General features: G+C 36.5%; 2 protein-coding genes across 6 annotated transcripts in view; both read right to left on the reverse strand.

Annotated features, from left to right (window-relative positions):
* Nucleotides 1-16,285, reverse strand: part of LOC126369432 (peroxiredoxin-4-like) — a 196,628-nt gene that overhangs the window by 145,989 nt on the left and 34,354 nt on the right. The gene's annotated exons all lie outside the window — the stretch shown is intronic.
* The window catches only part of LOC126369413 (uncharacterized), a 137,359-nt gene that overhangs the window by 37,091 nt on the left and 83,983 nt on the right, over nt 1-16,285 (reverse strand). For 2 of the 5 annotated variants that reach the window (XM_050013818.1, XM_050013819.1), the window contains exon 2: nt 12,593-12,636. The exons of the other annotated variants lie outside the window; for them this stretch is intronic. In XM_050013818.1, the coding sequence (XP_049869775.1) occupies nt 12,593-12,636 (44 nt within the window). The remainder of the gene's footprint in view (nt 1-12,592; nt 12,637-16,285) is intronic. 5 annotated transcript variants of the gene reach the window in all.

The raw sequence follows: 16,285 nt of genomic DNA on the forward strand, positions 1-16,285 counted from the left end.
TTTTTTTTTCTTTAATGAATAAATAAATGTTAAGTAAGTGCATTTAGCATGAAGATTCAAACATTGGTTCCAACAGTACAAATCCAATGCATCTCCTTAATACTCATACTTTACTACAACAACCAACAAAGCCTGTGTTTATTTATACGAGCCACTTCCTGATTACATTCATATCATGCATCGGTCGTGTTGCCTTGCCATAAGGTTGACATTAACATCAGTGTTACAAACCACAACATGCTTGGATATTGCGCTGCAAAACATCGATTATGCTGCTAAAAATGGAACCAAAGTGCTGTTGAAGGAGATCAAATAATAGAAATAGAGGTGAGTAGGTGGAGGTGTGTGGAATTGCGTTGTCTATACCTACACCAATGAGAGATAGGCGTAGTCTTACCTAAGTATGTTTTTTTTGTATTTTTCTTTTTTCATGATATCCTTAATCTGATACGACACGATTCATTTATAACAAACATTACATAACATACATACTAAAACTGCCTATATACGTCCCACTGCTGGGCACAGGCCTCCCCTCAATCAACCGGAGGGGCTAAAATTGAAGGGAAGAGAGGAAGGTGTAGACCTAGGATAACATTTACGATACAAATAAAAGAGAAGGTGCAGGTCGTGTCGTATCGGGAGGTGAAGGTTTTGGCGGGAAGAAGAGAGGAATGGCGATTACCCCACCGACAAAAGCGCAGCTCTTAAATAGAGAGAGAGAGAGATCATTAATCTAAATACATGGTAATTTACTATTTTCACGATGTTAACACATCGTAACAAGAGACATCGAAGCGTAGGGTACCGATGATTTATTTCTTCGCTGTAACTTATGTATGTATAGTCTTCTATCGTGTGGATTGTGAGGTGGATTACCAATCCCATCAACCCTGGTGTCAGGGTTACTATTGAGCTGCCATAGACCCCCGACATGGCTCATGTAACGACTGTACTTACATCGGTAAGTAGTAAATCCGCCTTTTTTCTATGTTGCCTTCATTGTTCAAGTATCAGTCATTCCCGCTTCCTACCCTTTCCTATCACCCGGCGACGCTCATTCATTCATCGAACACGCTCACTCAAATTTCCAAATCATTCATTCACTTCTTGCTTCAACAACCGTGCGTGAGAGTGCCGGCTGACCAAACAAAATACAATTATCATCTTAATAGTGCACGCAGCCATCTGAATCATCATCTCCGAGGGCCCTCGTCGAGCAACGGTGTCCCCGAGGATATAAATCTCCGTTTTGCAGCGCATCCGTAAGTTTTTCCCACCTTCCCTCTGTTACTTGTCTGTAGGATATTTTTGCATAACCGCCCTTTTCGCTCAAACAACCAACACGACCTATGTTTACGTACACCACTGGAGCTGCTGCTATCGAAGCTATCTTTACCACAACACAAACATTCATCGAGCTACTTGAAGAGCTTACAAAACTATTTACGTAGGGCACAGCGACCGATAGATTAACAACTTTAAAATTAGTCCATCACGTTAGATATGACGATGAGTAAGTAAACAGTAAAATAGAATGTTGTACGAGTATTGCGTGGTTCATGAGTTATATTTAGCTGGACTTCGCAATTTGAGGAAACATCTCGAGTGGTTCCAGGAGTTGAGGTTAGGGAACAGTGACGTGAAAAACCACGGCGGTGTAATAATAGATGAGTAGATACAGTTAGTAGGTAGGTACCTATCTCCTCATCCGGTATTTCAATGAGGAACTTTCCAGTAGGCGTTTCCCAAAAACACGATAGATGGCGTTGTTGTTTCTTCGTTTAAACTTCTATTTTCATGGATAACAGACATATTATGCATATTTTATCTTTGTTTTTGGGTATAAGTGACGACCATTTTTATTACGCAATACAACTTCCACTCATAATTATTCTGATCGAAATAAAGAGGAGCAATATAGGTAGCAACGTCATTCTATACATAATGTGATCCAAATATCAAGCAACAATTAGTTTTATATATATGCTTCTATCTCTATCCAATGTATTGTATTTTTTAATAATTATGTACCATCATCACTTTTAAGCTGTATGTACAACGCCATCTATATTGTTTTTGGTGAACGTAGCCTGGAAAGTTCCTCATTGCATTCTATACATGTTTATACTCTATGGTGGCGTGATGACGGAATAATGCATGTATAAAAACTAGGCAGCATGGTCTTATGATCTTAGCCTGACCCACAAATGGGCAAAATGAAAAAAAAAAAAAGCATGTATAAAAGAAATAAATAAATGTTAAAATTGCATCATGAGTCGTAAATAATTGAAAGAGAATGGAAAAGATAATTCAAGAAGTATTTATTTTAACCTCCTAAGGCCGTGATTTCCAGACACAATAGTTAAACAATGGGATTTGGATTTTAAAAGGAGATTCGGTCTTACGACTTTAAACTGAGGTTAAGTTACGTTAGGTCAGGTTTAAAATATAATATTACTGACTAACACTTCAAAAATGCTAAAAATACTTGTCAATTGTTAAAAAACTTGTACCTAAACATAATATTATATAGGTACTCAGTTTTAACTACGAGTCTTTATTATAAACTAATATAAACACGAGTAGGAAGACACACTGCGGCCAGTCCTTTCTAGGCTAGTTTCCAACTAGTCAAATCAGTTACTTTTTACTAAACGTCACAACACGAAATTACTACGGAATTTGTATGAAAAAGCACACTGTAACGTCCTAGAAAATGTCGGACTTACTATTTCTTGATTAAAATTCATAAATAAGTAAGTAAGTTAAATAGAAAAAAAGAAAATGTTTTTCGTTAGTTTTAATTTGTCTTTTTTCATAATTTATCTTGAACCTAGTACCTACACGATCCAATTATCTCTATCTCTATTAATAATTTTCTTTCTTTTTATTAATTTCTTATTTTTTTCCCTTATTCTTTTTTAATTTTGACTCTTTATTATTATATCAGGTACTAAGATTTTTATAAAAAACATCAACCTGATATAATAAATACGTGTCTAATCAACACACGTCTGATTTTCATAAAAAGTATTAGTAAAAACCACTTACAGGATACTGTGATATTTTGCTCCACGAGTTTCCTCACGTGGCCAATGAGTAGGTAGCCAGGCTTGTAGATAGTCTATAATTATGATCTGATTACAGCCTTACTACATCGTTTTATCCTCGAGTTACTCAATAAATTAGCCTGTAATATCATCCTGGACATTGTAAGTAGGTAAAAATACTCTTTGTCTGGCAAAAGAGTTGTGATAAAATTGTCACGTTGCGTCCATTTTGCATTTTATCAGAACTGTGGCAATCAATTTAATTTACTTTTGTGAACTACATTAAGTAGTGAGCAATATCATGTACCCACTAAGAACCCTGTTGCACTATCATATTTGTCATTTAATGAGACTTACGGTTTAATTTGTCAAAAAGTGAATGCGACATGGTTTCAAAGTGTAAACATATATTATTAGTACTCGTGACTGTAGGTACCTAACAATTTTGAAATAAAGAACGTTATTTTCTTATTATTTGAGATGGAAATGAAAAGAGACGATTTAGGTGAAATAGGAACCTACTTATTAACTTCAACCGTGAAGAGGTTTGATACGATATCGAAATATATTAATTGAATTTATGCTATGGAACATTTTCCTTCGATTGGTTAAACGTTAGATTGTTTTGAAGAAATGCATGCTTTCTTGCCAAGCACCTGGCATATATCGTCGCCTTAAGTATATTGTGAAAAACAAGTAGGCGCTTTTTGGAAGATCACATTGTTTTTTATTTTTTTTTTAACATTTTAACAGTTTTTTTTATAAATCCTCGCAATAGACAAGCTAGTTCCCATCCAGTACCTAATGGTACCTAATTAATTGAAAGAAGTCGAGGTTTTGTTGAAGAACACCACATCTGATTGTGATTTTTCAAAAAGGCGCTTCCATCGTTTTCTCTCTAAGGCAACGAAACTCACATTGAACGTGAAGCCGAGGATAGCGTGGGTCAACAAGTCGATGAGTAAATCAGTTAATTGCATCAATCGGAAGACTGACGAGCAGATTGCTCCTTCTGACGCTACACGTGCGAGGCAATTAATGAGGTAATGTACAAACAATTGCACTGAACAAAATTGTTCAACAGAAAGTATCACCGCGTTTTTTTGACGTGACTTATTGTAGATTTGCCGCAGAGCATTAACTACTTAGCCGGACGAATGGGGAGCGCCGAGAGTCTCACCTGGTACAAAATTTAAGACAACAGGCGCGAACCTCGGCTCAGGCATCGTCTGAGTGGAAGAATATTTAAAAGAATTAATCGACCCTAGTCGATAGCCCTAAGCGCTGAATGAGGGAAATCGTCAACCACGCCAGCGGGGTCGGTATCGGGGTAAGTAACACCGGGGCAGTTACACTCTCATAAAGCATTTCATACATGAAAAGTGAAAGCAAAAGAAGTGTGTCACGATCAGAGCAAATCTAATTCCATAATCTCTTCTTACCCTGGTACGAATAGGTGCGAGTTTATATATGTCCTTGTCCTTTTCTATCATTTATATTTGTATATTCCCTTTCTTCCTTCCTCATTCACATAATCCCTGTTACCTTACCAATTTTCTTGACTGATAAATCCACCCATTCGCCATGTCTACTGACAAATGTAATTGCTATTACTTCCTTCCTATTGGCAGTATCCACAGGAAATAACTCCACAGCTTGTGGTAGTAATGACGATTAATGAACTCTTCACAGGAAAGGAAGGCACGTGAGTTGACTTCTAGAGCCTTGTTCCCAAGAGACGTATTGCTCGTGTCCTGTCTCATACAGTCGTTCTATGCAATAAGTGTTTTTATTTAGTTCAGAATTCAAGACATTTTATTTCAGTTTCTATATTTGAATACTTAGTTTTGTCTGAGATCTGATACCAATACCAATACTGATGTATTGGCTGTTATTTGTTTAGTAGAATATAGGTCATCTAATGTTAACGTTGTTGTTTTCCATATCTACAGAAGTCCTAAGAAGTTCTTGAATCTTTCAGGGACCTTTGTGAGTCTCTCGAGAGCTCATCAGGGTATTGCGTAGGTACTTGTCATAACTCAAACCGGGCCAATCAGGAATTCCTCTTTACATTCCAATAAGGGCATTGAGTAGTCCCTTTGCCGAGAACTTCTTGAAAATTCTAAAGCACCTTTAGTTTGATGGAAGTTCGAAGTTCCAACTACTTAGTACAAGTCTCCTTGTGAGTTTCGATTTACTACTCGTGGCCCTTGTCGGGGACAGAATCTGAGACATGGGACGGGAGTTCAGACACGTGAACAATTATGTTAAGCAACATTTGGCACGTACATTCGGATGAACGGTGATTTAGTCCCATTTATCTCGGTTTTAATTCGAGAGCGGTGAATTTTGTGGAGATTTTGTAATTTAGGAGCAGCTCAACGATATTATGATGTCTTCCCTGTGTGTTATATTATTGTTCAGAAATCAGCATTACATAAGGCGTCCACTATCTGGTTGGCATCGTGTATGCCAATTTACTGAACGCGTCCTTGACATTGCGATGCCAAATTGTTTGCAGATGCTGTATTTGTTGTTGTAATCCTAGTTTTTGCTATCATTTGTTTCACCTTTCGTGATATAAATAGTAAAGTAAGATACAATATACAATGCTGATTATCATTCTGGATATGTTAAAAGAGATGTAGAGTCGACTCTGTTGACTAGAAGTGGAAAGTGAAGTTTGGTCGATGAATTGGTGCATCATAGTAAACTGTCAGTAGCTGCAATTTGTTTTCCACGTCTTTCACTGATACTTATTATAGGAACATCAAAAGTTTACGCGTGCATACAAAGTTCTTCAATAAAATGTTTAGTGGAAGCAGAGATGTTTGCTTATAAATATTGTGACATCAGCAAGCAGGAGTAATCAAATGGGGCGACGAAGTGTACTCAGGGAGCGGACGGAAGCGGCGAGGTGTGAACGGGATTGGGGTCAACGGCCGACCCACCTCGCTCGCATTGTGGTGCGTACGCGCTACAGGACGCTATATTAAGGCTACTGTCTACTGTCTAACAATCACCAGTGTTGTTGTGATAGCGATAAAGTTATTAAAAAGTCATAAGTGTTATCCATCTGCATAATTAGTAGCATGAAACTATCTCCCTTCTTCAGTAGTATCGATACTACTTTCATTGCCTAATTCCTTCTTTCTTTTTATGTACGGTAGATGCAACGATTCAATATGACAACAAGCTCGATATCTATCTACCTATATGTGTCCCCATAGATTAAATTCGATTCCCAATTATTGTCCCACCTCAGACCTAGTATCGAGCAGTACATTCACCTCAATGTCATTGATCTTAGATAGGTATTTTAGATAACAGTTCCCAACACACTAATTGAGTATTCTGTCAAAAACCGTGTTGAAATTGTCTTAGGACCGCTTCATTTAATTAAAGTAGATACCTTGGGTAGGTAAAGTACCCTAGAGATTTTAGGAGAAGATTTTGAAGCTGTAGCTAAAAACAACGAGGAGCTTTGGTATTTTATTTGGTAGTTAGTGCTGATATTGAATCTGTAAAAGCTGATTTATTAGGTACTTACCATAAAAGCCCTAATAGTAAAATACAAATAAAAGTGTAGGAAAGAAACTGCCTAACACAACATTAATTAACTACCATAAAATGCCACGAAAGAAATGAAGTAAGGAAAATTATGAAACCTAGATCCTGAATGAGACGACTGACGTCGCGTGTTTTCAGCTGACTATAATAATGCTTCTTTTATTGTTTTACACCTCGTCTACACAAGGGTGTATAGGCAGTAAAAGCTTTGTTCACATTCACACTACGTCCGCTTAGAAGGTATCAGCAGATTGATTTCGAAAAGGTTCTTGAATCAAATCGTACAAAACAACACATAAATCAACGAACAAAAATGAAATTTGAAAAGTTTAGTTACACGTGCCCGATACAAGTTGGAAAACATATTGACTCGTAACCTAATATGGACGAGGTATTCGTTAAAAAAGAAAGGTTTTCTTGCTAATAGCGTGATTATGCAAAAGACCTTGAATATGCCGTGCTTCGTAAGCATGAAACGAAGATTGAACTGAAAAAGCCGGTAAGTAATTATTGTGTAACCCTGACTTTGGCATTAGCATTGGCTTTGGCGCTTATGTTGTTATTTAATAGGTTTTTGTAAGATTTTAATTGAAATGAGTTGAAATAATAACACCTATGAATAAACAAACCTAATGAAGATTATGATTAATATGATTAACGAAGAAATGAATCATTGGGAATTGTTGGCATTGGCATGGATAGGTTTTAATGACTAGCGAAATCACATTTCAGTTCCTCCTGCTGCTGAATACATTAATGATCAATCACTACAAAAAATCGCTTTTATATTTAGCCGAGCAATACAATTTCATGATAGAACATTTATATGGTTCTATATAAAGAGCATTCTCAACCATTACATTTAATAGAGTTACTGTTGATAATATAATTCATATATATAAATAACTCTTTTAGCAAACAAAATATACACAGATACATACATAAACTCACGTTTATTTCCTACTGGACGTTATTTTCATTTCAAGGCAGTCAGTCTATACCGGGGTCACAGACGGTTGAAATACTTACCTAGAATTTCTAGACAGACTATAAATTTTAGCAGGAAACACCTGGGAAACAGTCGTAAATTCGGATGGCCCTTCGTATACGGTTTCCAATTGCGTGTTTGGCAGACATAAATCGTCCTTCACCCCGGAAGTGTACCTATAGATTCGCAATGCAGACGTTTATTTACGACTGAGTTCAGGGTTCATTTTTAGGGCTCTGCTATCACGTTTTATAGCTACAGTGACGAAAATTGGTTTTGATCTTAGATAGTTTTGACTTTTTTTGCTAGTGTGTCATTCTGTAAGAAGGATCGAAGTTTCGCGATGCAGGATGTTTGTTCAAGCGTTGGGTTAGGTCGTTTACAATTTGGTACTTTTTTGAAAATCTGGTGGTTCATTCTCTCGAAATTTAAAATTTGACGTACCTAGGTTGACTATAAGGTTTCTTGCAGTATTGATTCTGAATCGTTCAACCTTTGGTTAATTATGGAAATATAACCTGTATTATACATACAGGATGTTAGTGAGATCGTAACGAAAACTTTGAGGGATGATTCAGGCCGGGATTCTGAGTTTATGTCAAGTGGAATTTTCCATCGCAAAAGTATGGAACAGAAAATAATTTAAAAAAACACTAAAATTCTCATGAATTTTCCGACAGGAAAATCCACTTGATTTAACTTAGAATCATGGTCTGAATCATCCCCCTCAGTATTTGTTACGATGTCACTAACACCCTATTTACTTGTATGTACTTGTGTAGAGTGTAAGTGACATCGTAATAAATACTGGGGGATGGTTCAGCTCATTATTCTGAGTTAATATCAAGTGGAATTTTCCATCGCAAAAGTATAGAATTGAAAACAATTTAAAAAAACACAAAAAAATACATTAATTTTGCGACGGAAAATTCCACTAGATATTGTATACGTATTGATAGGGGTGTTCCTTTGTTTCCATTTCTTGGCACACCAACTTACTTAGTCATAGGCGGCTTAATCATAAAAGTCGAATTTGAATTCGTTTGGACAAGTTTAAATTTAGCAACGATTAACACAAGAGATACTTACCTAAAAGCTTTCCTTTTACAGTTACTTGTCTTATGCAAATGTTATATGACATGTGGTACACAGCGCTATCCACTTATTTGTTATACAAAGACTTTAAAGGCCGTGAAACCAGGCCACAATTTAAAAAAAAATCCAGCAAAGTATAGCATATCTGAAACTAGAAGAGAGTGAAGAAAGAGAATGTGGTTGCGGTGTTATTATTAATAAGGTGGTTTGTATGTGATTATTATATTATTATATTTATTTATATGTGATTCCTTAAAATATTATCAAAAATTCTTCTCAAAAGCCAAGTATAACTCTAACCCAACTCTCTAACTACAAGCATGAAATGATTCGGTATGCGCTTGACAATTCTGGTTACGTGTCAAACAAGTTTACATACATGTTCACGTAATAGTCTGTGATGTGATTGTTATATTTGATTCACATTAGCACACTTAGAGTAGTCTACATTTTGAACATCGTCACACTTTGTGTGCAGTGCAGATAGAGGTAATAAAAAGTATTTATTTGGCAGAAACATCCCATTTGCGTCGAGTGTTTGAATACATTTTAAACCCAAGAACGTCATCCGTTTTGAACTAGGTTAGCTACAAAACGTTAAAAGATTACTTGGAGATTTTTTAGATTTGCCGCAAATAGTACAACTACTTGGCCGGACAAATGGGGAGCGCTGAGGGCTCTTACCCGATACAAAATTCAAGACAACAGGCCTGAGTTGGGCGCGGACCTCAGCTCAGAGCGTCGTCGTCTGAAAGGATTACATTTGAATTATTTAATCGACCTTAGAGAGTCGATAGCGATAAGCGCTGAATGAGGGATTATAATAGAGCTACTTTTGGAACATTTGCTGAATAAACTTATGTACTTAAATCTCGTGTCGACTAGACAGGATTGCACAATCAGATTACTTAGGATAACGAGATCGATACATTCTAGAATTCAGATTTCCTTTTAAAATTATGTTGTTTTTTCTGTCAAAAATTAAATATAGAACAAAACGAAATAAAAAATCATCATCAGCACCTAGCATTATCCCGTTTCCACATTTTTGACAGGATTTGGATTTTTTTTGGTCCGGTTTTTACAGAAGCGACTGCCTGTCTGACCTTCCAACCCGCGAAGGGAAAACCACAGGTTTGGTGGTTAGGTTAGGTTGTAGGTTTCCTCACGATGTTTTCCTTCAATGCTGAAAATGCACATGAAAACAAAAAACAAACAAAAATTTCATAATGTAAATGATTTTAGAGTGTCAGGATTGAAGCAAATGGAATTCCATAGTCTCTGCTTACTCCGATGGGAAATAGGCGAGAGATTATGTATGTATGTAATATTTGCACGCCTGCAAGCAGGATGAACACATTAAGGATTACCTATTAAGACCATTGTACTGTATTCATGCGAATAAATGATCTATTTATCTGTCAAAGAAACAAAATTATGAATATTATTAACTCCCAGCCATTTCATTTTCGCAGTTGTATAATATAACTATTATGAACATTCATAATAGTATAACTTTTGCCAACTATTACGAACAGAGCACCTGTTACTATTACTTTAATTTGGCTATTTTCGTTCCAAAATTTTCCTGTGATACCGACTGTTGTATTGATTTGTCTACGGGTGATGCTATAAATATGACGACAGTTACAATTAAACTGAATTGTATTTCGAAGAACACATGTCAAACTGAGGGCTTTGAACTGAGTTTAATAACGGTAAAAATGCTCGTATTAATAGAATCAAAGAACATTTTAATAGTCTAATCAATATCGTCTAAACAAAAAAGAAAAAAGATAGTCTCGATTGTTGAAGAACGGATGGTCACCACTATCACAAGATCAGTATGTCTAATGACTGGCAGTTACCCGCGACTTAGTTCACGTGAACCCCTACTATTAAATAGAATAGAATAGAAATTGTTTATTATAAAAGGATGCCACACACAAAAACAACATAATAAGATCACATAAAAAATTCACAAAACAAATTAAGTATATAAAAAAAAATAATAAATTATTTAAATTATATGTAGAAGTTTCATACAAACTATGTCCCCGCTTTTTATCTCCTTAGGGGTTGAATTTCGCAAAACCCCGTCTTAGTGAGCACCATGGAATAAAAGAAAGAAAAAACACTGCTGCTGCTTTCTTAAATAATACTGCTGATAATTTTTAGGATTCTGCAAGGGTGCGACTTAAATCAAGAAGTTTCAGGCCTAGAAACCTGCTAAGCGTCCAAAGAACCTTCAACAGAGACTTCCTGACGCCGCTTTGACAGAAAGGTTTCGTATTATTAGCTTTTACTTTGTTAGGTAAGCATTGAGAACATCATTAGAAAGCGAATTAGGTCTGTGGAAACATTGGATCCAAGATTTATTTACTTACACAACAGGGGGGTTAAAATGGCCACATCGAAACAATTCATCTAAGAAAGCAATGTTGCAATTTGACATTTGTGCATATAAAAGTAAGTGCGCAATGCAATCAAATGTCAAATAGCAATATTGCTTTCTTAGACGAATTGCTTCAATGTGGCCATTTTAACCCCCCTGTTGTGTAAGTAAATAAATCTTGGATCCAATGTAATGTTTGCACAGACCCTTTTCCTTCCTTAATGGCTCAGAGTGTGTGTAATGTACCTCATATAGGGGGGCTTGTAGATATTAAGCCTTTACCTACAGACCTTGAGACCTTTGTTCCTTTATTCCTGTTCAAATGCCCCCAATTTTGTTTTATGTGTAACCGAAATTGAGTAATCGGGATGATAGGGACCTTCATTTATGTTCCTTTGTAAAAACATTGCCTCCAATATATCATTTTTGTTTTACCGCTTCAGTGTGTTATCTAAGAAGTAATTTAATTTGTTTCTTTCGTTTTTGTCGTATTTTTTGGTTTTTAGCTTGAGTGTGCCTTGACAATTTTGTATATTTGTTACGGTGGTTCCCTAGGTGTACGTACAAACTATTTTCGTTTTTATTACACTTTTTTGTTAGGTTGTTATACCGCATACCTATATATGTGGAATATAGAATTAAAAGGGATATTTATTTGTCTTGAGTCCTTTTATTTTCTCCTTTTTACCCAAAAAACAAATGCCCCTTACATTCCGACCCCATTCTAATAATAGATAACCATTTTATAATTTTTTAAAAACTTCCTTCCGTCCTATTCATTAACCATCCTAAATTCATACCATAAACAACCAAATCCCCATTAATTATCTTTCCATAGTATTCTCTCTTACCTTCTACTCACTTTCCTACATAGACGTTAGAAAAGTTACTCTTTTGAATTTGGAATCGCTTTAGTACGCCTTATATTTAGCTTTCAACAATAAAAAAATAACAACTGTTCAGTGGCCTAGTATTAGTTACTTATTTTAATACTCGTTATAACGCGAGATCGAGTCTATTAAATAAAATGAAACTCCTTCACATCACGATCGTTATTGGCTTGCATCAGGTCAGATTCTCGTTACCATCGTATTCTCTCCTACATGATAAGTGATAATTCGACTGCTAAATATTTTAGGTATCGTCTGATTTTGTTTGACGTAGAGTTGATTGACGACGGTGTGACGTAATGTCATGAGTTTGAGCCCATAATTTATTCCGTACACAGAAGTACGGTAGATAATTATTATATTCGAGGGTGCTTTGACGTTTTTGTATAGATTTAAATAGGTTTAACTTCGTTGTCAGGAGTGGGAATGAGAAGGTAAAAATGTCGTTGCTATGTTATATAACGTGTGCGTACGTTACGCGCGCGTTCTGAATTTGAATTTTGAATTTGACATTCTTCGCGATAGGATGAAAAGCGATGTGTGGGACTCTATGGAAGATGTTTCGGGCAAGGGTTAACAGGCATTTTTGTAGTGTACGTACTCAAAACATGTCTTCATCTTTTCTTTTGTTGATTGAGCCCTTACCTGTGAAAGAAAAGAATAGAACATTAGAACGCTTAATACTTTACAGAAAAAATAATTCATTTTTTAACACTTTCATGGACATTTTTTGTCATTGACCATATATTATATTCATAATAGGATGACACTAACATGGGATTTGGAAATCATCTCTAGACGTTGTGTTTGTGAAAGTGTTAAGAACGCATTTGGTCTCTTTTGTTGTTAAAAGTATGTGTTAGGTACACCTATTGAACCTTAAACCACTATCCAAATCTATTTTTAGCCCAGCCACTGTAATTGCCGCTCATAGGGTATAATAATATGATAGGGTATACATAATGACGTCACTGTACACCATTATTATAGAAGCACTTAGTGCTCGCTAACTTTACAGAGAATTGACGTGACAAGGATGCTCCGGTGAAATATGTACGCAGGCTAGTGTAGTGAAGTGACGGGTGACGTCACTTTCTTTCCCGCTATCTCTACGTAAAATATTAGGTACAAATAGCAAAAATAACTAGAATATTACACCTAATGGGTGTAGCCGTGGTAGCCCAGTTGCTAGAACGCTTGCCTCTCACTCTGAGGTCGCAGGTTCGAATCCAGCACAGGCCTAAACCAATGATTGTCGAATTTGTTTTCGAATTTATGTTTGGATCATAAATGATTATCACGTGCTCAGCGGTGAAGGAAAACATCGTGAGGAAACCCACATTCCCGAGAAATGCATTTTCGGAGGTATGTGACCTAATCTATATTGGGCTGGTTTTCATTTCACTGTTCACTGTTGGAAGGTCAGACAGGCAGTCACTTCTGTAAAAAACCGGACCTATCAAATCTTCAGGTTAGGTCAGCGGACCCTGTGAAAAAAGGGGATAATGCTAGAGAGATAATGATTATACCTAATGGGTCCATACCCTATGTTGCAGTTTCTTGTCATTTCTTTTCCTCAGCCATAACACCTTGCGAAATGACGTAAATTAAAAAATGTTACATTGAATAAAATTATTTTGATTCCTGATTCGAAAATTAATCAAACAGAAAAATGAGATTGATTTTTGATTATGTTACTGGCTTCTATTTCTAGATTAACGTTTTATCATTTACCTTCGACCTAGTCGAATAAACTATTGAAAATATTGAAATTCCGTGCAACGAATTAATCGTATTCTAGGTACTAATATAACGTCTTCGTGATCACAACGCGGTTACTAAGATATTAATACGGAATAGAAATGAAGCAAAAACTAATTCGCTACAGGAAACGGTTTAGATTAACAAAAAAAAACCGACTTCAAACGCAAAACTAAAAAGCAATAAATAAATTTACTTCGCACAAAGTAATTAGTACGTATTTTCAATTAGTTAATTATTTTATAATTCTGAAGCCGGTGCCAAGGAAATGCTACAACGAAGTACCGATTCATATATTTTTCAATACTGATTGTTTTGTAATTTTTTGTTTGACATTGTTTTGTAATTGCTTTGATATAGGTATTAAACAATATTGTGTGTACATAGTAATTTGATATTGTAGTAGGGTTGTTGTAGCATTTACTTGGCACCGACTTCAGAATTATAAAATAATTTACTAATTGAAAATACGTACTAATTACTTTGTGCGAAGTAAATTTATTTATTGCTTTTTAGTTTTGCGTTTGAAGTCGGTTTTTTTTTGTTAAAAATTTTATTTTATTTTACGATTTTAAGTGATGGTTAGACCGAGCAAGGATGCAGACAGACAGATTTTCTGATTTATATTCATATATAATAATATAATATATTATTAGTAGTGATCACAATTATTATTGATGAACATGTTTACACACACACACACTCACACACGCGCTAACGCACACGAGCACACGCGCACGTACACACGCACACACACAGACACACGCACACACACACACACACACACACACACACACACACACACACACACACACACACACACACACACACACACGCGCGCGCGCGCACACACACGCACACACACACACATGTGTATGTGTACATACACACATGTGGTTGTCAGTGGAAGCTGCTATCATACACACTCACGCATACATATAGATACAGTAGATTTCGCGTGGTTCGCTCGCACACACACACACACACACACACACACACACACACACACACGCGCACACACACGCACACACACACACATGTGTATGTGTACATACACACATGTGGTTGTCAGTGGAAGCTGCTATCATACACACTCACGCATACATATAGATACAGTAGATTTCGCGTGGTTCGCTCGCTGCTAAAGCAGCTCGCGTGTCCTGTTTATTCGAAACTGTCCCTCTTCGTATGGCGGCCATCTTGTTTTTCCGCCACTTTGTTCTTTTTCACCGGCGACAGAATTTGACCAAGATTTAAATGGGTGTCGTGGAAACAAACAAAATCCAGGTGCAATAGGTTTGCCAGGCCGTAGGATGTCTCCCTGATTGGGAGCAGTTTTCAAAGATGACGTTCCGATCACACGCCTATACATCATTTATACCCCCAAGACATTTTCTGGAAAAACAAAATTTTGTATGGCGGCCATCTTGTTTTTTCGCCATTTTGTATTTTTTTCACCGGCCATTAAATTCGACCAAGATTTAAATAGGTTTCGTGAAAGAAAAATTGGTTCAGGTGTGATAGTTTCGCCAGGCCGTAGGGTGTCACCCTGATGCGGAGCAGTTTTCGAAAATCGGGAAGTATTTCCATACTTAACATGACGATCCGACCACAACCCCGATATATATTTTATATCCCGAGACATTTTCTGAAAAAACAAAATTGTGTATGGCGGCCATCTTGTTTTTCCGCCATTTTGTATTTTTTTTACGCGCTATGGAATTTGACCAAGATTTAAATAAGTGCTCTGAAAGAAATATTGGTTCACGTGCGATAGTTTTGCCAGGCCGTAGAGTATCTCTCTGATGCGGAGCAGTTTTTGGTGATCAGAAAGTATTTCCGTACTCTACATGACGTTTTGAGTAAGCGCCCCATACATTATTTTTACCCAAACGGGCTTCTTCCAAAATCGACAAAATTTTGTATGGCGGCCATCTTTTTTTTCCGCCATTTTGTTTTTTTGCACCGGCGATTGGATTTGATCAAGATTTAAATACGTTTCGTGAAATAAAAATTGCTCCAGGTTGTATAGTTTTGCCAGGCCATAGGGTATTTCCCTGATGCTGACCAGTTTTCGAAGGCCGGGAAGTTTTCCCGAAGCCTAAAGATCGATCCGATCAATATGACTTTACAAACGCACTAGTCGCTCCTACGATTTTTGAAAATTCCCCTCGATTTCTCTGGTCTTCCATCATCAGATCCTGACTTCCTTGACATGGGACCCCCTTGGGTATATCTTCTTTCAAACAAAAAAAGAATTATCAAAATCGGTTCATATACGACGAAGATATGCCCGAACAAACATAAAAAAAAAAAAAAAAAAAAAAAAAAAAATATACGGTCGAATTGAGAACCTCCTCCTTTTTTGAAGTCGGTAAAAATGAGTTACAAGAAGCGTAACTGTGGGAATTGATTCTAGAGCGAATGATGGCTATTGTTACCCGGCTTTGTACGTACAAAGCTAATGACGTCATTCACGTCATAGCTGGTTGGACTTATCATGCGTATGAGTGAAAAACTACAGCGTGACGCA

The sequence above is a fragment of the Pectinophora gossypiella genome, chromosome 9, assembly GCF_024362695.1.
Source record: "Pectinophora gossypiella chromosome 9, ilPecGoss1.1, whole genome shotgun sequence".
Classification (NCBI taxonomy): domain Eukaryota; kingdom Metazoa; phylum Arthropoda; class Insecta; order Lepidoptera; family Gelechiidae; genus Pectinophora; species Pectinophora gossypiella.